Below are 24,122 nucleotides of genomic sequence, written 5' to 3' on the forward strand. Positions count from 1 at the left end.
CTCGCTGCCTTGACCTCCCCTGGGGCTGTTCCTTTAGCCTCAGCAGCCTGGCTCCTCCCCTGCCCTGGCCCCCCACCCTAATTGCTGGTCCCAAAGGGTGCTCTTCTGTGACACCTGATCCTGGGGGCTCCCTGGCCTTCTAGAAACACTCTGTGCCTTTGCCTTCTGAGTCACTGCTCTCCTGGTTTTCCCCCTCACCTTCTGGCTGTTTTGCTGACTCCTCTTCCTCTGCATGCCCTTTGAATGTTGGTGTTCCCTGTGTCCTGGTCCTGGTGTGGGCTTCCTCCTCTCCCTGCACTCCTTCCCTAGACAATGACACGGTGGCATCAGTCATCATCTGTCACCATGGGCCCCTAATCTCTAGCCCAGAACTCTCGCTTCCCTTCTGGATACATGGAAATCCCACAGGTATGTTCAACTCAATGCATCTGACCACCTTCCCTATGGACCACTACCTCCACGTTGCGTAACCACAAACCTGGGAGCTGTCCTTGACACCTCCTTCCTTCCAGCCCCTTCCCTTCCCTCTACATCCAAATCCCGCCTGTTCCACCTTCTTAGCTCCTCTTACCCTTGACCCTTCCCTCCAACCCCCACTGTTTGCTTTGGTGGACCAGCAGGATTATTTCAGCAGCCTCCCCCCCCATGTCCCTGCCTCTGTGCTCTGCACAGATGGGGAGGGGGTTCTTTCTAAAGCACAGTTCTGACCGTGTCACTGTGCTCTGCTCCAGCCTTCTGTGGCTTCCCATGTCCCTGAAGGTGAAGTTTAACCAGCGTCAGCATGGCCGACAGGATTGCGCAGCATCGGTCCCTGCCTGCCTCTGAGCGCACAGGCTCACCTCCCTAGACCCAGAAGTGCGGCGCAAGACGGCTCCTCCTCCCTCTGTTTTGAGGGCCCCGAGCCCTCCACCCCCAGCCTAGGTCACCGTTTGCAGGAAGCCATGGACGGCTCATTTATGGACCACGACTCCGGGGCTGCCTTGTCCCTGCGCAGACCATGCCCTCCTTCTCAGTGGCAGGTCTGTGTCCCCCTAGACGGTAACCCTCTCGGGCAGGGGGCCCAGACGCGGACACAGGGTGCGCGAGGATGGATGGGGACGCGCGGGTGTGTGGGGTCTCAGCTCCGGACGCAGGGAGGGGGGCGCACGTCGAGGCGCGGGCTGGGCGCGCGCTTGGCCGGGCGGGGCGCGGGCCTTGGCGGTGGCTGTGGAAAGAGGAGGGTGGAGGCCCCGCCCCGCCGCGCCCCTCCCGCCGCTCCGGCCCCCCCCCCCCCCGCCCCGCGCCGCCCGCCCACTCCGGCAGCCGCGAGGGGCGGCCGGCAGAGCGACGCGGAGCCCCGCCGGCGCGGACCACGAAGACGCCCCCTGCCCGGAGCCCGCGCGCCCGGGCGGCCCTCGAGGGCCGGGAGCGGCGCCCGGCGGTCGCCCCTGCAGGTAAAGGCGGGGAGGCTGGCGCGGACGCGAGGCTTGGGGGGCTTCGAGGGCAGGACCCGGCCTAGGCTGCCCCTGAGACTGTCCGGGCCAGCAGGCCAGCATCTCCGGCCGCGAGGTGGGGATGAGATGGGGCCTCGGGGCCAGGGGTTCGGTGCTAGGATGGGGGAGCCCTTCCCGTTCCCTGCGCCCCCGATTCCCCCAGCCAGGGCTGCCCAGGCGGAATCCCGGATAAAGCCCTCTCCTCCCTTCCTGTCCCAGAAATGGGGGCTCCAGCAGCAGACAGCTGGGTGGGATCCCCGATGATGGGGCTCTGGGCACATCACTTCACCTCGGAGTCTCTCTTCCCACCTGTGAAATGGGAGCGACAAAGCTTCCCCTGTAGGGCGGTGGAGGAGAGAGGAGGGGTGAGGGGCCTTAGAGCCCCCTCCAGCCGCAGGCAAGTGAAGCCCCTCAGCTCCTCCCGTCCCCTCTCCCCATCTTTCTGCCATTGCTGGCTTGCTGGCCACCTTCCAGTTCCTCTGTTTTTCTGCTTCTGCCCCCAAGTCCCTCCTATTCTAGGTGTTCTGCCAGCACCCCCAAACTGGAGACTGAGGTTTGTCCCTACCAGAGGCTCAGCACACCCCCACCGCAGCTCAGACCTGAGGCTTGCAGGGGTGAGAGGAATTGGGGTCCCAGGGCCCCAGAACGGCCTCCCCAGTGTGTCTGTTAGGGAACTGGAGAGGCAGGGGCCCCAGGCGTCCCCGGGTAGAGAAGCGCTGTTCAGCCTGAGGGGACTCGGGGGAAAGGCAAACCCTCTGAGTTTGCTTGTTGTGTGTGCTTGTGGACCTGTGTGTGAGCCTGTCAGCATGTGCGTTCATGGGGTGTGAGGGGGCCAGTGAGTGTCTGCCGGTATGTTATTAATGTGTGTCAGTCAGTGTGTGCTTGGGTGAGACCCCCAGTGCGTGTGGGAACCTGCTAGGTTCCTGACAATGCTGCCACTGACCTCCCTCTGGGGACCCTGGGGACCCAGAAGTGCTTCCTCCCGTCTGCCTGCATGCAGCGCCTCTTGCTAAGACCTGTGCCGTTGCCTGTGGCCAGGGTCCATCCCCCGCTTGGAGTGCCCTGAGCAAGGGCAGCCTCCTGGGAGCTGCCCTGGGCATTTGGAAGGGCTGGGGCCTAGGGTGGCGGGAGGGTCAGGCAGCCCGGGGTTTCTCTCTGGGCACTGACCCTCGCTGCCCTCAGCAGGTGGGGCGCCCTCAGGGAGCCCATTCTAGAGCCCAGGAGAGGGGTGGGGGTCTGGTGGGCAGGAACTCTGTGGGGGAGTTGGCAGTCTGGGTCAGGGCGTAGATGCCTCCACTGGCCTCCTGCTGGGCTGGGGCACACCAGGGTTCTTGGACGATCACCCCAAAACGATGAGGGCACAGCACAGACACACACAGTCACACACAGCTACAGTCGCTCCCACTGGGTCACACACAAGCACACATGTGAGCATGTTCTGAACACACACGACCACAGATGCTCAACGACTGTCACGTACGTGCGCACCCACAGTGACCCCCAAACTCCTACAGACACGTGGTGGGCCCCCTGGGCCCAGCCAGACATACTCAGACAGGACAACACACACACACACACACACACACACACACTCAGACACACTCACACTCAGACACACTCACCAGGGTCTCTTTCTCCGGTTTCACTTTGTCCACCAGAGTGAAAATGAGCGTTTCCGCTCTTTGGCTCAGTGGAAGGGGAAAGAAAAAACGGAAGTAAATTTGTCTGCTCGCAAGAGGGAGGGGAAAGATACCAAACAGGGCTGTTAGCCTAACCGCCCCCCACGACCTCCCCTGCTCCTGGTCTGAGCCAACCCAAGGTTAACAGAGCCCCAGCCTCCCAGCCCTGCTGCCCCCCCAGCCCACTCCACACCCACCAGTGGTGGGCGTGGGGCTCTCCTTATGGGACGGTGGGGCCTCAATGAGTGGGTCCCATCTGTGGCCCCAGGCACTTACAGAGTTGGAGTGGGGGAACCGAGAGGCACAGGGGCCTCTCATATGGGGTGCAGCTGTGTCTCAGGGTGCCCATTGAGGGGGACGCACCGTGCAAGCCAAAGTGCCGGAGGGAGGGGCTATCAGGGAGGCAGCACCAAAGAGGTGACCCTGGCTGGGACTTTGAGGGAGAATGCGAACTTTGACAGGTGCAGGTGGTGGAAAGGGTGAAGGGAGGCCATTCCTGTCAGAGGCAATGGCAGGTGCAAAGGTGGGAAGGTTCTCTTAGGGGACAGTGAGTAATTGGTGGCTCACACAGTGGGGGGCTGAGTGGGACTGAGCAATATTTTGGGGTGAGATTTCCAAGGGCGCTGACCAGACAAACGGTGCACCCTGGGAGTCTCTGCGGTTGCTCTGGAAGCCAGGACGAAAGGGCATCTTACAGGCAAGGACCACGCCGAGGAGGCTGGGTTGTTGGAGGGGGAAGACTATGGGGGCTGAGGTGGGGTGGTTGCCATGGGGATGAGAGGAAGAAATAGGTGGAAAGAAGGAGGGGGAGAGACTGGTCAGGCCTCAGTGACTGACTGACCGTGGGGGTGAGGAGAGGGTGGGCCAGGACCTTGGCACTGGGTGACTGTGGCCTGTCCCCAGAGGAGGCAGGTGAAGGGGAGAATATGGGTTTGGACCCGGGTGTCTGGTATGCTGAGATGGCGAGGGACTGGGTTTTGAGCGTCGCCATGAATTCGGGGGTGTAGCGTCTGGGAGGCCTGGGGTGTGTCCGGAAGCCCACGTGGGTGGTGAGGCCCTATGTGTGCACATGACTGCCCAGACATCAGCCAGGGAAGTCGCACTCCCAGAAAGGCAATTCCAGACCCACTCTACTGTGTGGGCATTTCCAGGGTGCTGGGGTGTGGACGGCGGGTCTCAAGTGAAGGCAGCCTGTGCCGTGAGGGGAAGAGAAGGCCTTGGCAGCCGGACAGACCTGGGTTACTTTCCATGTGACCCTGGGTAAGCAGCTTCCCAGCTCTGTGCCTCAGTTTCCCCATCTATAAAACGAGAATGCTAATACTAGTCTCTGGGGTCATTTTACTTGCAGAGAGGTAAGGAGTGGTCCCAGGTCACACACATAGACCCTGGGACATTCACCCAGACTTCTGATCAGTGTCGGTTACACCTCTTTGGGCGGATCCTGGGAAGGGACATGGGAGGACTTGGCCCTGCTTCTATTCAGATTCTTGGAGAGTTTTGAATTGGGAGGTGACTGTCCCCATGCAACCCGAATTGGTGGAGATCCCTGGCTCTTGGAGGGCAGCGGGGGTAGTAGAGGGTTAGTGCCTCGTGGGGAGAGCCATGCCAGTATTATGGGCTCATCTCACGGGTGGGCTTATGGAGCCTCCCGGAGGAGCCTGTGCGAGGTCACGCAGCAGCCAGTGGCAGAAATGAACCAGAGGCCAGGGTCCTGGCCTCAGGCCTTCCTTCCTTCCCGAGCCTGCCCCACTGGCAGGGCCCATCAGGGATCTGGGGTGGAAGGAACTTTGTCACCTGAGGTTCTCTAATATCACTTCTTCCTGTCCCCTTCGGAGAGGGTCACAGTAAGAGTTTATTGGGCACCAACTGTGTACCCGGTCCTATGTTCACATGTCTCATTTAGTCTTTGTAACAATGCTGCAAGGCAGGAATCAGTGGCCCATTTAGCAGAGGGGAAAGTGGAGGCTCAGAGAGGTCATTTACCAGGCCAAGTGTCACCTTGCTGAGTGCTGAGCGGGGATTCACTCCCAGGTCTGGGAGGATGCATGGCTCATGTTTTGCCCACTGACCTCCTGGGTCACTGCCCTCTCCAAGGCCTGATTTGGTGGAGAAAGGGATGGAAACTTAACTGTTGAGTGTCCACAGTGCCCCAGGCATTTTCACAGCCTGAGGCACTCGTTGGGGAGTGGGGAACATGAGTAGCAGGCATGCGAAGGTCAGGCCTGGTGAGAGCCCAGAAGAGGGGCCTAGGATGGTGTTTTCTAGTATCTAAGAGCCCGCTGTGGTCCTGGTGGGCCCTACTAGGGAGGGCAGCCTCTGGAAGGAAGGGGTCCTGGTTTCAGGTCTCAATTTTGCCACTGGCTGCTATGTGACCTCAGGTGACTTCTCCTCTGGGTCCCCATAATCCCGTTGATGAGATGGGCCGGGAATGCCATCCTGCCTCTCCTTAGCGCCCGTGGCAGGGAGCAAGGCAGATTGAGGGGCAGAAGTCATTTCTCCTCTCCTGAAAGATCCCAGGAGGCCTACTCTGTGATGTCCATCCCTGTCCCGCAGCCACAGCCCTCACTCCCCAGAAGCTCTCCCTGCGTCTGGCCTTCTTCCCTCCCTCCGTGGTGGCTGCTGGCCGCCTGGCAGCTCTGCGTGGGCCCCGCAGGCCACGCTCCTCTGACAGGCGACCACGGCTCAGCTCATGGCAAACATTCTTTTCATAGTTCCGGGAGCACAGCAAATCCAGCTGCTTAGCCAGGAATGCAGAGTCCCCTCCTGCAGCCGCAGCAGGGGCTGTGTGTGTGGGGGGGAGCTCCTGGGGGTCAGGCAGGAGGGGTGAGGGACCCCCTCTGCTCCCCACTGCCCCCCCTTGCCTCTGCCGCAGGGAGCTGTGAGGCTGTCCTCATCCTCTGTGGGCTCCCTCAGCTTAGGTCCAGACACGGGGGCCATCCTGCACTACCTGGCTGGGTGACCTTGGGCAAGTGACTTCTCTGAGACTCGGTTTCTTCATCTGTAAAATAGGGTTTATAATACTAACCTCACACAGCTTTTGAGAGGCGTCACGGTGATGATAATGACAATAATAGTAGTGAACATTTACTGAACGTTCCTATGTGGTAAAAACCGCTGGATGTTCGCGCTACGAAGCTGACTCATTTCATCCTCCCACATGCTCCATGAATAGGAGCTGACCCCGTTTCACGGATGGAGCAGCTGAGGTCCCGAGGAGTGAGGTCACGTGCTCGGGAGAAGTAGGGCTGGGAGAAGAACCCAGGCAGCTGGGCTCTCAACCCGTTATGATTTTTCAAGAGGGACTCTCAGCTTGGGCCTGCTCCAAAAATGGGGACATCCCCCCCCCAGGAGTCCTTCTCCAGGAGAGGCCGACGGTTTGCCTCAGGGCCATCAACACCTCAGTTTGGAAAGTTGGGATGGGGACACGGGCATGGGACCCTGGCCAGCCTCCGCGGGAGCCCTCTGCCGAGAAGCTGGTAGGGGGCGGGGGGTGCAGACTGTCCCACCCACCTCTGGCCTGGGATTGAGCTGGCAGCGGGCTCCGTGCAAAGAGGAGATGTCGCCAGGGGAGGGGCTCAAGGAGGAGATTAGGAAGGGCAGCTGTGGGGGAAGGTTAAGAACAGAGGCCCATTGAAGTAGGTTGGGGCCCTGCCCTGGCGCACCCCGCCCCCGCCCCAGCTTCCCATTTTGGAGGACTGAGGGAGCCTGGAGCACCTGGAGGAGGTTCCTGAGGCCCTCGATAGTCGCTGCCCACCGTGTTCCCAGCCTTGCCTGTCCCTGCGGCCATCCGGGTTGCGGCCGCACAGGTGGGGAGAAGGGGGACAAGGTCCCAGGCCTGAGGTCCCCCGGAAGCCCAGCTATACAGGTGGTTTGGCCAGCTGGGGGGTGGGCAAGCCCCGAAGTTCAGATCTGGCCCCCGTGCCTCCCAGCCCCGTAACCTTGCAGAATCGATGTCACCCCTCTGGGGCTCAGTGCTCCTCCTCAGAAGAATGGGACAGCAATTCCCACCTGACAGGGTTGGGCAGGAGTTTGAGGAAATGATGCTGGGAGTGTGCCCAGTGCTGTGTCTGTGCATAAAACGTGCTTGGGATTTAGAGACCGTTGTTATGAAGGGCTACCATGGGGCGGGCTGCGGAGCCAGCTTTAGGCTGGGCCCAGTGTCCCCTGATTCTGACATTCAGGCATCTCGCTTCTCCTTCCAAATCACCTGTCTAGTGCAGAGGCGAAGAGCCCAAGCGTGGGCGCCAACAGCCTGGGTTCAAACTCCATCTCTACCCCTCGTGAGCTGTGTGCCCTTGAACCAGCTATCTAACCTTTGTGTCCCCTGGTTTCTCCATCTGGAAAAAGGGAAGACGAAGTAGCTATTTCCCTGGCTCGTTGTGAGGATTAAATGAGATAACCCACTGCAGGAACCCCGAGCCCGGCGCAGAGCAGATGTGCGATAAACGAGAGCTGCGATTCATCGCTGGTTCTTGTGTTCCTTTGCTTTCTTTTAATTCTTCCCATCCTCTGGATTCGGTTAGGGCGTTCACACCTCCACACCCTCGCCCATGCTGTTCCCTCGGCCTGGACATATCGCCTGTCCCCGCCCCCACCCCGTTAAACGCATGTCCATCCTTTGAAGCCCAGATGCGGCATAAGTCACTCCCCAGTTGTGAGCCTGGGGCTGGGGCTGGGGCGGGGGCTGGAGAGGCCGGGCTTGAGCTGCACATTGAGGACCCCCCACCCAGCCTTCACGACAGGCCTGGGCCCTCAGAGAGGAGCCTCCCAGCCCGCCTTTAGGGTCGCGGCACTCAGTGGCCGGCACAGAGGCAGGTCCGAGGCAGAGGGAAAGCCTAGGAGCAGCTGGCTTTGGCATCCGGCTGCTTGTGCAGCAAGAGACAGGGCCGGGGTGTCAGAGTTTCCATGGGAGCAGGCAGAGGCGAGCAAGCAGCTGGGGGAGAAAGTGACGCTGCTGCTGGCCTCCCTGCCAGGTGGGCTGGCTAGGTGTCCCCTCCCCACCCACCCGGGAGTCCCATCTGGGCCTGGGCTCCAGCCTCAGCTCCCTGTGTACAGCTGTGTGGGACAGGGACGGGGCATGATTGATGGAGGCAGAAATGGGGACCTGGCCATCCAGGGCTCTGACCACATCACCTCCCCACTCAGCAACCTCAGTGTGGGCATGGCATTCAAGGGTCCTCACTCTGTCGCCCCGGCTTCTCAGCTCCTGCTTGTCCTCTCAACCCCTCGGCCCTTCTGGACCTTCCCATATCTGCCAAGCAGCTTCCTACCGCCTGAAATTCCTTTTCTGACTTTGTCTGCCTTTCAGACTGCTCCTCACCCTTCAGGATCCAGTTCCAGCAACCCTTCCTAGGTGAAGCCCCTGGGGAAGCTCAAGGGGGAGGCAGTGTTCCCCGCTCGGTGCTCCTACAACCCCGGAGATGTTAGCCAGTGGTGCAGGGGGCCCTCGTGTGATGCTAGTTTGGGGCGGGGCAGGGCACAGGGCTGAGCAGCTTCTGTGCCCCCAAGGCCCAGCCTCGCTTCCCCACCTAGTAGGAGCTTCCTCGGGCAGGAACCCTAGCCTGTGGTAGGGGCACCCCAGCCCGGGCCGACAGAGAGTAGGGACTTCTCCAGTATGGATCCTGGCACGCAGAAGGTGCCTCCTGCCTGGGCCCGAGGACAGGAGGACCTCCATCACCCCTGCCCAGGCATCCACGGGCATTGCTAAGTGTGCATGGAACAAATAAAGGGAGTTCCCTCAGGCTCCCTGAGATGAGGGGCTGAGATCGGGGCCACACTCCAGCAGGGGCTCCGGGTAAGAGGCCTGCAGCAGGCCCGGGGTGGGGGTGGGGGGCTGTGGGTCAGGGCGGGAGGCTTCTCCAAGGCTCCTGGCAGCTTCCTCACTGTCTCCCTCTTTTGTCCCCAGGCCTTGCCTTTGCTGGGACCTTCAGAGGCCCCTCCGACCTGAGAGGTAAGCTAGACATGGGGGCAGGGCTCTCTGACAGCGGGGACTGGATGAAGCCGGTGCTGGCGGCTGTCTCGCTTTGCTCCCTCCCGCGACAGCAGAAGCCCCTCCCAGGTTCGGGGTGTCCTAGCGGGCCGCCCCTCGTGCAGGTGACCTCAGCTCCCTGCGGCCTGGGCTTTCAAACCCCAGCCCAAGTCGGAAGCAGCCTTTTCTCATTTGTGAACTATTTCTCCCCGGCTCCTTGGCGCGGCCTGTGTTTGCTTGGCCTGCCCGGGTGCAGTGGCCTGGCTGTGCTCCCGCCGGGCCCCCTCCCAGCCCAGGCCGGCTCCTCCTGCCGCCGCCACCGAGCGGGGAAGCCGCGAAGGCTCAGGAATCTTGGCCGGCGCGAGGAGGCAGCGGGCGGCGGGTGGCGCTCCGGAAAAGGCTGCAAATGTGAACCAGAAGGCGAGAGATTGGCTGCCGTGAAGGCCCGGCCCGGCCCAGGGCTTGGGGGTGGCTGGGGCTGGGGGGGTACATTTCCATGTTCAGTCCCACTCAGAAGTTCAAAGCCTCTGCTGGGAAGTGAGCGATGTCACCAGCTGAGGCCTGAGCCCCTTGGCAGGGAAGGACCGGTCCCCTGGCCACCTGCCTGAAGACACATATTGCCCTGAGTCCTGCCCACTGCTGGGCCTCTTCTGGTTCGTCTGCCCCCAGCTGGCTGTTCCTACCTCCCTGGGAGCATTGTTGCCCCAAGATACTGCTCCCTAGGAGAGTAGTGGGACTTTTGCCTCCTACTCTCAGAGCTGGGCAGCAGCTGGAGCCCGAGAGGTGGAGCTCGTCCCCTGTGGGGAGGGAGATCCTGCCCAAGCCCCCTATGCCCCAGAGCTGAGACGGACTCTGGAAGAACCACAAAGAACAAGGGGCCCTGTGGGAAGCCATCCTGCGGGCTCCAGCCAGCCAGGCTGCAGACTCTATTGAGCACCTACTGTGTGCCAAGCCCCAGTCAGGGATGAGGCGGGCATGGGGGAAGAGGTGCCCAGGAGAAGTAGCTGTTCTGCCTGAGGGAGGCACGGAAGGCTGCTTGGAGGAGGAGGCATCTGAGCTGTCTCAAATGAAGAATAACATGTTTCCTTGGAGGACAAAGATAGGAAGGGAGCTCTGGGCAGAGAGGGCTGTGAGGCAAAGGCAGGCAGGTGGGTAGAACGAAATACTGAGAAGGTTGGGGTGTCTGGATATGAGGATGCTGGGCCTCAGGGCTACAGTGGGCTCCTCTCATCCCTAAATGTGGGTGTTTTCCCCAAGGGGGAGTCCACGGCTCTCGTCGGGTTACAGCAACCTGGCTGGTGAAGCCCTGTTTTTATCTCCAGTCTGTGTCTCTTTCTGTCGAGTTCCATACCTGAAGTTCTCTGTCTCTTGCATGCCTCCACCCCTGCGGCTGCCTACTCTTCCTTGCCCAGATGTGTGCTCTGCTCTCAGTGTGAAATGTTCCACCATTACTCCTCTGGGCTTTAGAGCTTTGACCTGCCCTCCCAGCCTCCTGACAGTGCTGCTTCCCAGCTGGACGGCCCTGTGGTCTGGGAGCCTCACCTGCGGAGGTGAGGCACGTTGGGACTCTTGGCAGATTTGATGCCTGGTAGGGGAGACCGGGTGGGCAGGGAGCAGTGACTCTGTCCTGCCACGGACCTGGATGATGACGTGGCCCCCAGGCAGCCCTGCCCCAACCTGGCTACCTCCCTCCACCTCCCAAGTCCCAGGTTCCAGGCGGTTCTTTGGTTTTGGAGCAGTTCTCATGCCTGTGCATTGAGATGCGAGGGGTTCAGAGACTCCTAGTGAACCTGAAGGACCGAGCTCAGCTCGTGGGACTGGGCTCCACAGGTCTCCACCCAGGGAGGTCAGACACAGACCTGATGTTAGCGTGGGCATTAAGGGTGTAGTCGCTGGCCTTCTAGAGGGTCCCATCAAGTGACCGACAGCCAGAGACTTATAAGGCTGGAACTTAGACAGGTTCAAGGACATAGGAGAGAGACAAATGGGGTCACAGAGATGGGCAGAAATAGGACAGTGACACAGAGACGGGATGAGAGAGACACCAGGAGATGCCTGAAAGGCACAGGCAGGTGAGGATCTGGGTTTAGTGACACCTAGACGCAGAGGAAGGGACACAGACGGGCGCGGCACACACCCGCACGGCTCCCATAGCACGCTGCTCCCGGCCCCTTGTCCTCCTCTGTCGGACTCTTAGAGTGCAAGCCCCAGTTGTGATCTCAGGGTTTTGCCAAGCTCGCCATCAACCTCTGCCCTCTCCGCCTCCTCCATTTTAATTGGTCCACATCCTGCTGGGTCTGAAGTATGCCTCCTCCTCCAGGAAGCCACTTGAATTGCAGAATAACATGGAATTTATGAAGTCGGTACTAGGGAGCCACTGGAGAATCCAGAGCAGGGAAGGACCATGGGCAGAACTGTGCCAAAGTGTGGTCCACACACACGCAGCACCACCTCACCTAGGAGCTTGTTAGCAATGCAGACGTTGGGCCCCACCCCAAGTGTACTGAATCAGGATCCGGGGGCGTGGGGCCCAGGAACTTGTGTTTTCACAAAGCATCTGATGCACACTGAAGTTTGAGAAGTGCTGTTGGATTATCTACGGAAAAACAGAATGAGGATGGGAGTGAGGCTGCTATGATAAAGTAGGTGAAGATTTGGCAATTTAATATATCAAAACTTCACTAAACGGCCGGGGTTTGCCTGCGCTGTGTGTTGGGAGAGGATAAGGTCTGTATTAGGGCAGATGCTATGTGGGAAGGAGGGGAAGGAATAGAAGTGAGAGAAGTAGAGGAGAGCCTACAGGATTGGATTGGGGGTGTACATGTAAAGGAACAGGGCTGTCATGTACAGTTGTACAGGTTGGTTACTGTACAAGTGCACCCAGGAAGGGCAGTGAGAGTACCCGAGTCTGCTGGAAGGAGAGGTAGCCTTTTTTTTTTTTTTTTAAAGATTATTTATTTATTTATTTATTTGAGAGAGAGAGAGAACAAGTAGGGGAGGAGCTGAGGGAGAAGGAGAAGCAGACTCCCTGCCAAGCAGGGAGCTCGATGCAGATGCCTAACTGACTGAGCCACCCAGGTGCCCCGGGGTAGCTTTTCTTTTCTTTCTTTTTTTTTTTTTTAATTTATTTATTCAACAGTGATAGAGATAGCCAGCGAGAGAGGGAACACAAGCAGGGGGAGTAGGAGAGGAAGAAGCAGGCTCATAGCAGAGGAGCCTGATGTGGGGGCTAGATCCCATAACGCCGGGATCACGCCCTGAGCCGAAGGCAGACGCTTAACCGCTGTGCCACCCAGGCGCCCCCCTGGGTAGCTTTTCTAATTATGCTAAGGCATTGGACAGCCTAGAGAGATTCCTCACTGCCCTGTAAGGAAGGAGGGGTCAGAAGTGATGTCCAGATATCTGGCCTGGGCCCTTGGGAGCGGGGAAGAAGCAAGTAATGGGGAGAAGATAATGACAGCAGTTTGGGGGGAGGGCCAGCCAGGCGAAAATGCTCAGCTCAGAGTTGAACATGAGAGTGGGGCTCAGGGCAAGGTGGAGGCAGATGTGGGAGCCCTCAGTGATGGGATTGGGACTGTGGGGCTGGCGAGAGCTGGAAACTGCAGGAGAAACATCCAGAGACAAGGGGTGATGCCTGAGCCAGCTCCTTGGGGCAAGCCTGGGTCTGCAGAGTGGGCAGGGGAAGGGAGCTGAGAAGAATCTGAGGAGGAGCCTTTCCAGGAAGGGAGAGAGCAGGGCCCCAGGCAGGATTCTGCGCTGAGGGGAGCAGGGAGCGGAGAGCGGGGTGAGGGTTAGAGACAGTCCTTTCAAGGAACTTGGCTGAGAAGGCTGGGGAGAGGCGAGGATGGCTGGGGTGGGGGTGGTTAGGCCTGTGTGGACAGGTGATGGAGAGGCTGGAGACGGGGTGGGGGGTGGGGGGCATACGCAGACAGTGAGAGGCCCTGGGGAAGGGGTATGGAGGTGGCTGGGCCTTGAGTAGGCGCACATCCCTTTCATCCGGGACTCAGGAAAGGAGGACAGGAAGGACGCCTGGGGGGCTCAGTCAGTTAAGCATCTGCCTTCAGCTCAGGTCATGATCCCAGGACCTGGGGGCCAAGCCCTGTGTCGGGCTTCTTGCTCAGCGGGGAGCCTGCTTCTCCCTCTCCCTCTGCCTGCTGCTCCCCTTGCTTGTGCTCTCTCTCTGTCAAATGAATAAATAAAATATTTTTTAAAAAGAAAGAAAGGAGGGCAGGAAAGAGCTCCCCACTTCCCACAAGCTGGGAAAGAGGTGGGGGAGGAGGGGCCAGGGAGCCCCAGCCAAGTCTGGCACTGCCTGGCTGGGCAGTGGGGGGCGGGCATCATGCCCAGTGGGTGAGGAAGGCAGCTCCTCTGCTGCCGGGTGAGATCCATGACTGCATCCTAGCCCTGAGCAGGTTGTGGGACCCCTGGTCAGTCCCACCTCTGAAGCCATCAGGGAAAAGTCCTGGGAGACCAGACAATTGACTTTGGAACTTTCATAAGGCCCTGGCCTCTGGCAGCAAGTCACCTGAGTTTTTTAAGGGTTGGAGAAGATGTTGCTTTGCAGCAAGAGAAACTGAGGTTAGACTGAAGGGAGAACTTTCTGGCCATCAGAGTAGCAGGACAGAACAGCACACCTGGAGGGGCCAATGGCTCAGATCACCTCCGTTAATCCTTTCACATGTGAGGACGCTGAGGTTCAGAGAGGTTAAGTCACGCGCCCAAGTCACACAGCTCATATGTAGCTGTGCTGGAACAGGAGTCCAGGGGCTGCCGGAACCTACAGGGCCTTAGGGGTCCCCAGGGCTGGACCCCCGAGAGAGAGAGAGTCTGAGCAAGAAAGGCTGCTCACCTGGTGAGGAGGCAGAGACAGGGCTGGAGGGAGAGACAGAGACAGAGAGAAATGAGTGCGGGCCAGAGACGCAGTGAGAGGGCAGAGAGGGAAGCTGAGGGGGAGGGGAGACAGGAGGCACCAGGGGAGCAAGCGGGGCAGCCGATCCCGCAGAAATGTCTCCACAACAGGAAGCGTCTCATAACATACCTGTGGTTTGGCCGGGCCGGGCCGCCTGCGCGCTCCCCACGTTCCCTCAGCGCCTCCGAGAGCCCGAGCCTGTGCAGGGCCGACTTCTGTCCCCCCTCAGCCCCGGGAGGGGGGCTGCCTGCGGGGGCCACACCGGCCACACCGCGCATGGTCCCCTGGGAGCCTTCTCCCTGGCCCCCCCTTTCATCTGGACCTCTGGTAGCTCGTCTATGAAATGGGATGGTGAGCGGGTGGGCCTCTCCCTGCCGTCGGATGGGGGGGCCCTTTGCGGTCACCCCGGGACAGGCCCCCCGGAGAGCGGGCGCGGGTGAGGAGGGGTCGTGGTTCGCGGATGTCTCTTCCCCTCCTGCCGCCCTGTCTGGGGGAGAGGGGTCTGTACTGGTGGCACTTCTTGCTGCCGGCACCCCATCCCCTCCCCACCCCTAATCGGCCTGAAAGACCCTGGAACACTACGCACCCCCAGCCAGCCTCCGTGGCCGCCGCGGGAGGGGGCCCAGGCTGCCACAAAACGCTGACTTGGACAAAACGCCGTTTTACGGGGATTTGTTGAAAAGGGGGAAATCCCCGCTAAGGACTTGCAGCTGTGCAAACACCTCGTCTACCCTGCCCGCCGCCAGCGCCGATCCCCTGAATCAGCGTCTCCTCCCGCACCCCACCTCGTGCCCCTGCCAGCCCCGCCTCCTCCCAGCTGCCCCGGCTCCTGCCTTCCTCCCTCACAGGTCACCAGAGAGGGTGAGGGCTTGCCCAAGGTCACACAGCAGAGCCGGCCTTGAGCCCTGACACCCCTGCTGGGCCACCACGGCTCTCGGGGAGAACAAGAGCAAGCGAATGAATCGAATGAATCGCTCTCTTCTCTGCACTTCTCTTCCCTGTGCAGGCTGTTCTTAGCTCGAGTTCTTTGACTGAGTGTGTCCCCACCTCTTCCCACTCTAGCCCACCTGTGCCCCCCTGGCCTGGGGAGGGGGCTCCCAGGGTGACGAGAAGTATTTGCACAAAGGAAAGGACCCAGGGAGTTATCGGTACAGTCTTTAAACTTGACAGTGACTTGAGTTCATCCAACTTCTATCAAGTGTCACTGTGCGCCAGCCAAGTCCTGTGCTGGGCATGGAGTGGGGTCAGAGAGTGACACAGCCGAAAAGGGATACAGAGCTGTGACGGGCTGGCGTGCAGGCCTCGGCGGAGACCAGGGCAGGCATCCTACAGGCTTCCTGGGGGGCCAAGGATAAGTAAGAGTCTGGAGGCCAATGTGCAGAAGGCACAGAGCTTCAGGGAGCCGGGGGTGTGGGGGGCAGTGAAGGGCGGGAGAGGGGTGCCAGTGGAAAGGAGGCAGGGGGCTCGGAGCACCCAGGCACCCTCAGCGCTGATGGTGGCTGGGTTGGGGGCAGTGGGTCCCACGGGGCTGCCACGACGGGCCGTTCCAGGGGCATCATCCCTCTCTGCAGCCCCGTGAACAGGGGGCTCAGCACACCCCTTCTCAAGGCCATGGGCTTGCCTCCACTCCCCAGCCCCCCCTCCCGGGGCTGGAGTGATATTCTTTCCTCAAACCCGCAGTTGGCCTGGAGCTTCTCTGCCTGTCTGTCTGTCTGTCTAGCTGCTGCCCTGCCCTGTCTGCTTCCCCCTGGCAGTTCTCACAGACCTGTGCTCAAATCCTGGTTGCCGGCTCTCACCCTCAGGCACACCTCTGTACCTCCCGGAGCCTCAGACTCTTCATCTGCAGAAAGAGTGGGGTGGGGGGTGGAGATGGGGTGCCTCCTTCCCAGGGGCCTTGTGGGAAAGAAATCATTTATTGAACAGAACGCTAGGCTAGTGCCTGACCAGAGGTCCCGGTGCAGCGAGTGTGAGCTGTCATCCTCACGCAGACCCTGCTCACTGCAGGGGAGACATCTGCCCCGGGGTCCTGCGTCAGACCTGTCACCCTCGGCTGAGGGAGCCCAGTGCAGGAGGTGTTGGGACAGGGCAGGTTTAGGGAGCCACAGGGTGTGAGGTAGGGATGCTTCCCAGAGACCGGCCCGGCCAAGGAGTTTGAAAGGTGGGGAGTTGGCGGGGGGGTGGGGGCACGCCTGGGCTCTTGGCTGGACTTGGGGCTCTTGCCTTGGTGTCCTGCCTGCCTGTGCTCCCCCACAGTCCTCTACCTTAAGCTCCCTTCCATCTGAGCCCAAGGCTGCCCGCACCCTCCATCACCACCACCCCAGTGAGGCCTCAGCTCAGTATTAGGAAGACAGTCAGGGCTCCCAGAGCCAGGGCTGTCCTGAGTCCTCCTGTGGCAGTGCCACAGCCTTGGCCTCTGGCATACCCAGGCCAGAACTGTTGCCTTGCCTCCTCCTACTCCCTGCTGCAAGCTCCGCCCCCTCGACCCTCTCCCCCACCCTCCCTGCCCACCCACCAGGCAGAACATTCTAGCTATGAGCATGGGTGAGCACCCCCCCAAGCTCCCCCGCCCCGGGACAGGTGGCCAGTGCAGGAGGGCCCTTATCCCTCTCCAGAGAGGTGGGAGGAAGTGGTTGGGGGCTGGGGCTCGAGAGTGAGACGCTCGGGCTTAGGTTCGGAGCGCTAGTGTTTCCTCACGTGGAGGACAGACGAGGCAAGCCTCTCGGGGCTGAAACGTCACGGCAGCGCCCCGCCAGAGCCTCCATCAGCCAGACCTACCTGAGGGCCGGGCCCATTGGCTGTGGCCTCTGAGTCCTGGCGTCAGTCACAGTGCGGATAGAACAGGGGGGCTGTGTTGAGGGCTGTGTCCTGGGCAAGATTCTTAGTCTAAGGTTCCGTTTCCACATCTATGAAACGGGGATAGTAACTGTATGAGCCTCGGGGTGACCGAGGGGACTCTGAGGTGGAGCCTGCCGGGCTCTGGGCTGGGGAGCCCTGCAGGGGGCAGACATCCCTGTTGGGGGCTCAGGGGAGCTTGAGGGACATACACCCGCCCAAGGTCACAGGACAGGGTGATGGCAGAGCTGGGGCTGGCAGCTTCGCAGGCCTTCTCTGGAGCCCTGCATTCATTCCTTCGGAGCTCGGTGTGCTACTGAGCTTGGAGGAGCGTTGAACTGCACCTCTGGACCCAGTCCAGCCCCAGGGAGGGCCTTGCTCCCCACATGCATCCCCGAGGAGGGCCTTGCTCCCCACATGCATCCCCGGATGTACTCAGCCCACCCACAGACCACCTCCTGCAGTGGGGCACAGGTGTGGAGAGGCCCCTGGGGGTGAGGGGAGCCCCAATCAGGGAGGCAGGAGAGGTGGGACCTTCCTTGGATGTTCAAATGCCACGTAGTCTCCCCTTGCAACACGGAGCGGCCCTGCGGTGAGGCAGGCGCGGGATCTCCTGCCACCGCGGCCCCCAGGGGCAGGCTGCTTTGTCCAGCTGTGTCACAGTGCCAGCTTAGGGCGCCTGCGGGGCTCCGTCGGTGAAGCGTCTGCCTGCGGCTCAGGTCATGATCCTGGGTCCTGGGATTGAGCGCCGTGTCCTGCTTCTCCCTCTCCCTCTGCGGCTCCCCCTGCCCTCTCTCAAATAAATAAACAAATGACATCTTTGTTGAGCTACAATTCACATATCATACAGTTGGCCCATTTAAAGTGTCTGATTCAATAGTTTTTTAAAATGTATTTTAAAACGTGGGCAGCCGTCATCACAGTCAGTTTGAGAACGTTTTCATCACGGCTCACAGAAACCCTGCCTGCTTTGCGATCGCTCCCTTCCCCCTTCCCGCCGGCCCTGGGCAACTGCTGGCCCACGTTCTGTCTCTGTACCTCTGTACGTTCACCTGTCTGGACACTTCATAGAAATGGAATCGTGGACATCTTGTCCCTGAGGAAACTCAGGTCCCCAGGGTGGAAGACTCAGGCCGCGTGTCCACCTCTAGACTCTGTGCTCCTTCCCCACCCAGGCCTTGTTCTCAGAGCTGAGCTCCAGGCTGTGACAGGGCTAGGTGGGACACAAAGGGGCGGGGGTCAGCTCTACGGAGGAAGGGGTGACAGCGTCCCAGTGCCTTGAAGGATGAGTAGGAAATTGAAAGAACATCGAGGGCAGAGAAACAGCAGGGGCAAAAGCCCGGAAGCATGGGGCTGCCTGGTGTCAGGGGCAAAGGTATGGGGGAGCAGAGAAGCAGAGAAGGGGGTGGTAGGTGACAGGTTTAGATTTTAAAAGGCCTTGAATGCCCTGCTAGGCACCACAGACTTGATCTCGAAGGCAGAGGGGAGCCCCAGGAGGGCACCATCAACCTGATGTGAAGTCAGGCAGACCTCGGTCAGACCCCAGTTCTGCTGCCCTTCCTTTGCTTTAGTTTTGTCATCTGGAAAATGGGGATGACAGTAATAATAACTTGTTCAAGTATTGAGAGCATTAAGGGAGTTCCTGTCTCTAGAGAACTCAGCCCGGGACCTGGCAGAAAGCCGGCGCAGCACATGGGAGTGGGTCTTATCATCGAAGGCTCATAGCGGGGGTGCGCCAGGGTCGGAGGGGTGCTCTGGAAGGGCATCTGGTTGCCAAGCGGCGGGGTGGGGGAGGCTGTCGTCCGGGGGAGAGGGCCCCTGGAGACTCGGGTGTGGATGGACAGCCCCGCGCGGGCTTGCGGCAGCTTTCGCAGGGGACTCCCGCACACTCGGGCTCGAGGGGCGGGGGGGCGTCGCTCGTGGTTAACACGTCCGTGCTGATCCGCCGGGGAGTCCCGGGCCGGTGCGAAGCCACCCGCGGGCTGGCTTGACGGCCCCTCTCGGTTCCTCCCTGCAGCACGCCCGCGGACGCCATGCGGGGGGCTCTGACGCCCCTGTCTTCGCTGCCGCCGCCGCCGCTGCTGCTGCTGCTGCTGCTGGGGTGCGGGCCGAGGGCGGCCACCGGAGGCGGGGCCGCGGGCTACGCGCCGGTGAAGTACGTGCAGCCCATGCACAAAGGACCCGTGGGGCCGCCCTTCCGCGAGGGCAAGGGCCAGTACCTGGGTGAGCGCTGATCCCCCCCGCCCCGCTCCTCCCTGGCCCCCAGCCACAGCCTCTTCATCCCCCCCACCCAGAGAGCTTCCCCCCCTTTCCCTTTCCTCCGGACGCCGGTCCAGGGCCTCCGACCTCCGAGCGGCGGGAAGTGGGGCGCGACCCGCTGGCAGAGGTGGTCTTCAGCGGGGGTGGGGAAGGGGCGGGACGGAAACGGGGGGCGGGGGCGGGGCGGGGTGGGGGGGGTAGCGGACTGGTCCGACCTGCTCTAAGGAGGTCTGCTGGCGCCACCTGGCGGCCATTCCACGCCCCAGGGTCGTGCAGGGATGGGAGTCACCCCAAGCTCTTGGGGGAAGGCCGGCCTGGGTAGGTTGGGTGCTAGGAGCCCCCAAGAGGGCCACTGGACCTAAACCCCTAAACCCCATCTTCCATGAGTGCACGGAGAGAGAGACGGGGTGTGGCCTTCATGAGCGGATGTAGTGTTACCCCGTGGTGGAGTGGGTAGATGTGACCCACGTCTCCACCGGCCGTGCCCCTGACTGCCCCTTCCCTCTCTCTCTCCCTCAGAAATGCCTCTGCCGTTGCTGCCAATGGACCTGAAAGGCGAGCCCGGTCCGCCTGGGAAGCCCGGGCCTCGGGGGCCCCCTGGCCCTCCTGGCTTCCCAGGAAAACCAGGCACCGGAAAGCCAGGACTCCATGGGCAGCCTGGCCCCGCCGGCCCCCCTGGATTCTCCCGGATGGGCAAGGCTGGTCCCCCAGGGCTCCCGGGCAAGGCTGGACCACCAGGACAGCCAGGGCTTCGGGGCGAGCCAGGGATACGAGGGGACCAGGGCCTTCGGGGGCCCCCAGGTCCTCCTGGCCTCCCTGGGCCCTCAGGCATTGCTGTCCCTGGAAAGCCAGGCCCCCAAGGGGTGCCAGGGCCCCCAGGATTTGGAGGGGAGCCAGGGCCCCAGGGAGAGCCGGGGCCCCCAGGTGATCGAGGCCTCAAGGGGGATAATGGAGTGGGCCAGCCAGGGCTACCTGGGGCCCCAGGGCAGGGGGGTGCCCCTGGACCCCCTGGCCTCCCTGGTCCCGCTGGCTTGGGCAAACCCGGTTTGGATGGGCTTCCTGGGGCCCCTGGAGATAAGGGCGAGTCAGGGCCTCCCGGAGTACCAGGACCCAGGGGGGAGCCAGGGGCTTTGGGCCCAAAAGGGCCCCCCGGGGTGGATGGTGTGGGGGTGCCAGGGGCAGCAGGGGTTCCAGGGCCACAGGGCCCAGCAGGGGCCAAGGGGGAACCAGGAACCCGGGGCCCCCCTGGTCTGATAGGTCCCACTGGCTATGGGGTGCCAGGACTGCCAGGCCCCAAGGGGGACAGGGGCCCAGCTGGGGTCCCAGGACTTTTGGGGGACAGGGGTGAGCCAGGTGAGGATGGAGAGCCAGGAGAGCAGGGCCCGCAGGGCCTTGGGGGCCCCCCAGGACTTCCAGGGTCTGCAGGACTCCCTGGCAGACGTGGGCCTCCTGGGCCCAAGGGGGAAACAGGGCCTGGAGGACCCCCAGGAGTGCCTGGTATGCGGGGTGACCAGGGGCCTAGTGGCCTGGCTGGGAAACCTGGGCCCCCAGGAGAGAGGGGACTTCCTGGAGCCCATGGACCCCCGGGACCAACTGGGCCCAAAGGTGAGCCAGGTTTCACGGGCCGCCCTGGGGGACCAGGGGTGGCAGGAGCCCTGGGGCAGAAGGGTGACCTGGGGCTCCCTGGGCAGCCGGGCCTGAGGGGCCCCTCAGGAATCCCAGGGCTCCAGGGTCCAGCTGGTCCTATCGGGCCCCAGGGCCTGCCAGGCCTGAAGGGTGAACCCGGCTTGCCAGGGCCCCCTGGAGAGGGGAAAGTGGGGGAACCCGGAGTGGCTGGGCCTACAGGGCCCCCTGGGGTCCCTGGTTCCCCAGGACTCACTGGCCCTCCTGGGCCTCCTGGGCCTCCCGGTCCGCCTGGCGCCCCTGGGACCTTGGATGAGACTGGCATCGCCGGCCTGCACCTGCCCAACGGTGGCGTGGAGGGCGCTGTGCTGGGCAAGGGGGGCAAGCCACAGTTGGGGCTGGGAGAGCTGTCGGCCCACGCCACACCGGCCTTCACCGCCGTGCTCACCTCCCCCTTTCCCGCCTCGGGCATGCCTGTCAAATTCGACAGGACTCTCTACAATGGCCACAGCGGCTACAACCCGGCCACCGGCATCTTCACCTGCCCCGTGGGCGGGGTCTACTACTTCGCTTACCACGTGCACGTCAAGGGCACCAACGTGTGGGTGGCCCTGTACAAGAACAATGTGCCAGCCACGTACACCTACGATGAGTACAAGAAGGGCTACCTGGACCAGGCGTCTGGCGGGGCCGTGCTCCAGCTGCGGCCCAATGACCAGGTCTGGGTGCAGATGCCGTCGGACCAGGCCAATGGCCTCTACTCCACCGAGTACATCCACTCCTCCTTTTCAGGGTTCTTGCTCTGCCCCACATAACACCACGGGGGCCTTGCCGCCTCGGCCTCCTCCTCTTTAGTGGTAGAGAGACCTTCTCAGTGACAAGAACCTCCATTTAAAGAAAAAACCAAAGGCCGAACAGACACGGAAGCAGAGGCGGCCGTGGCCTTGGCCCAAGGAGACTGGTTTGGTTTCTCCCTCCACGCAGGCTGAAGTGGTTTCTGGAAGAGGCTGGCCTGAGTTCCTCTCCCCCAAGTGTCTGTACAGCGTTGGGGTTGCGCCCCCACTGCAGGCAGGGCCCCAGGACGCTCAGCCCGGCTGTCGGAGCCCCCTGCCCTCTCGGGAGTCCTGGGCGCGGCTGGGCGGGGAAGGGAGCTGCTTCTCTGAGTCAGAGTGGAGAGGGCACTGAGCGCTCCATTCCACTCCCCCAGGGAGACGTAGGCCCAAGTCCTGCCCTTCCTGCTGGCCCCCAGATGGCACCTCGGATCTCGGCCGGGGCTCTTCCAGCTCCCCTGGGGCCCCAGCAGCTGACGGTGGGTCCCTGAAGAGTTTTTGCTTCCAGGGGAAAGCCAAGGGCAGGGGGCTTCGAGGTGGCCAGTGTGGACACCCTGCCAGGACTGCGTCCCCAGGATGGTGCTGTGGCATCAGGCCTGTCTATGGTGCCTGGCATGTGGCCCCTTCTCTGCAGGGTCCTGGGAAGGGCCAACCCCTTTTCTGCTCCAGCTGCAGCCTCAGGAGCGGCGGTTTGTGACGGGAGGGGCAGGGATCTGGGGCACAATGGCAGCCCTACATGTCCCCCTCCGTCTCCCGGGCTGCTCCCACCGACTGGCTCTGCCCAGCCATCGGGCAGCGGCTCAGGCCCTGAGGGACAGCCACAGCAGGCGCGGGGCAGGATCGACCAGCAGTGAACCCGAGTACTCTCCCTCTCTCTCCTTTCACCTGCTGGGGGAGGGCTGATGTTTTCATACACAATTGTAAGGTATCTGCCACCCCCCCAACCCAAGTGTCCCCAAGGCAGAGAGCCTCTTTTCTGGCCCTCAGAACAAGGTACACACAAGCTCGGGGATGAAGAAGGCTCCCTCCTGCTTCTCCTTAACAAGAACCATATGGTGGGTATGTGTGTCTACTAGAGGGGTTAATCTGAGGGGGCTTCCTCTCCTTCTCCCCTCTGGTTCCAATTTCCTGTTCTAAGCAGGATTAGGGCCCAGAAGGCTGAGGCTCTGAGGAAAAGGGTGCCAACAGGCCCCTTTGGAATGAGTTGACTCTGGATGTTTCTGCCGTTTTCCCCAAGCAGAGCCCCCCCTGCAGGAAACAGGCAGGATCCCTCTCCTATCTCCTAGTTCAGGCTCAGTGGATAAAGCTGAGATTCATGCTGGGGCAAAGATGGCCACTTTCGGGGGGCGGGGGGGCTGTCAGCCATCCCCCAAGCCAACCCGCTTCTCTGTACCAGTGTGAACCTGGGTCACCCAGTGTGGTCTCACACTGCTCCAATCCTGGCCAGCACCAGACGGTCCACGTTGGAAACGGGGCGGTGGCTGACTTCTGGCTCACTGAGCTCTGGGCCCCTGGGCCCCTGGGCCGGCCTCCCCGACCCACTTCTCCCCAACAAAGCAGGCCCTTTGCTTGCTTTGTCTTTCAGAAGAAGTGAAACCCAAAGCTGTGCGAGTGACCCTCGAACAGGTTTTGACTGGGGTTCATGGTGGACTTCTCGATCCCCGAAACCCAGGAGAACGAAGGAGTCTCAAACCGAGCCTGGTGGGGTCCTTTGCTCAGCCTCCTTCCTGGGCCAAAGCCACCACCATCTGACCGGTTGGGGGTGGGGGTGGGGTGGGTTCTGTTGGGTGGAAATTCATCAGCTCTCACGGGGAGCCCAGGGGACTAAGGAGGGCACTGGGGGGGGAGGCAGAAAAAACTCAGCTTCTGCTTAATGTCACTCCTGCAGCCTTTGGGGAGGGGTGGCTGGTGTTTCTGAAACGTCGAGGGATTTTAGTTCCAGGCGTCCACTTGACTAGCTTTGATAAACGATGCCAAGTTTTAACTATGAAAACTACGGTACCTTGGTGCATTTTTATATTGATTCCTAGGTTTTTTTTTTTTAAGATTAAGGTTTGAACGTTTTCATTAGTAATTTCATTTCTAACCTGGTATAGGAAGCTTAGTTCTCTACATACCTATTATGTGCCACAGAAGATTCGGGAAAAATGCGCTTGGGAATCCAAAAAAAAAAAAGGGACTTCTTTTTTAAAAGAAAAACAGCAGTATCGACTGCCTGTACTGACACCACCTCAATAAAACCCATTGTCTGAAACAGCGCCGTGCGGGCCTGGCAGCGATGCAGGGGGTCTCAAGCTTCTGGGGCTCTTGCTCTACACTTTCCCTCAGGAGCATGCACCCCTCCCCCCCAGGCCCCCAGCCGTGGGTTCTGTCACCACCGCATCAGAAATGCTCCATGCTCCTGGGCTGCCAAGGCTCTGCACCAGGGAAATGCCAGGAGGCATTTTGAGCAACCAAAGCAAGGCAGTGATTGGAGCTGGGGGAGATGGTTCGAGCTTCCCTGGAACATTCCTGTGAGCTCTCAGGGGTGGTGGAGCGTGACAGCTGGCT

The 24,122-nt window shown here is 61.2% G+C and overlaps 1 protein-coding gene across 2 annotated transcripts; it reads left to right on the forward strand.

The window, feature by feature from the left end:
* The first annotated feature begins 1,301 nt into the window (after window positions 1–1,301).
* COL8A2 (collagen type VIII alpha 2 chain) lies at window positions 1,302–23,623 on the forward strand. 2 transcript variants are annotated; one of them, XM_045782545.2, is made up of 5 exons: window positions 1,311–1,433; window positions 4,303–4,411; window positions 9,057–9,101; window positions 18,878–19,083; window positions 19,639–23,623. In XM_045782545.2, the coding sequence occupies exons 4-5, from the start codon at window positions 18,894–18,896 to the stop codon at window positions 21,555–21,557; spliced, it is 2,109 nt and encodes a 702-aa protein (XP_045638501.2). In that variant the 5' UTR covers window positions 1,311–1,433; window positions 4,303–4,411; window positions 9,057–9,101; window positions 18,878–18,893; the 3' UTR covers window positions 21,558–23,623. The 2 variants fall into 2 exon arrangements, with proteins under 2 accessions (XP_045638500.2, XP_045638501.2); XM_045782544.2 differs by lacking the exon at window positions 4,303–4,411 and having other exon boundaries at window positions 1,302–1,433.
* Window positions 23,624–24,122: the final 499 nt, after the last annotated feature.

The sequence above is a fragment of the Ursus americanus genome, chromosome 33 (genome assembly GCF_024610735.1).
Source record: "Ursus americanus isolate L20-20 chromosome 33, mUrsAme1.1.p, whole genome shotgun sequence".
Lineage (NCBI taxonomy): Eukaryota > Metazoa > Chordata > Mammalia > Carnivora > Ursidae > Ursus > Ursus americanus.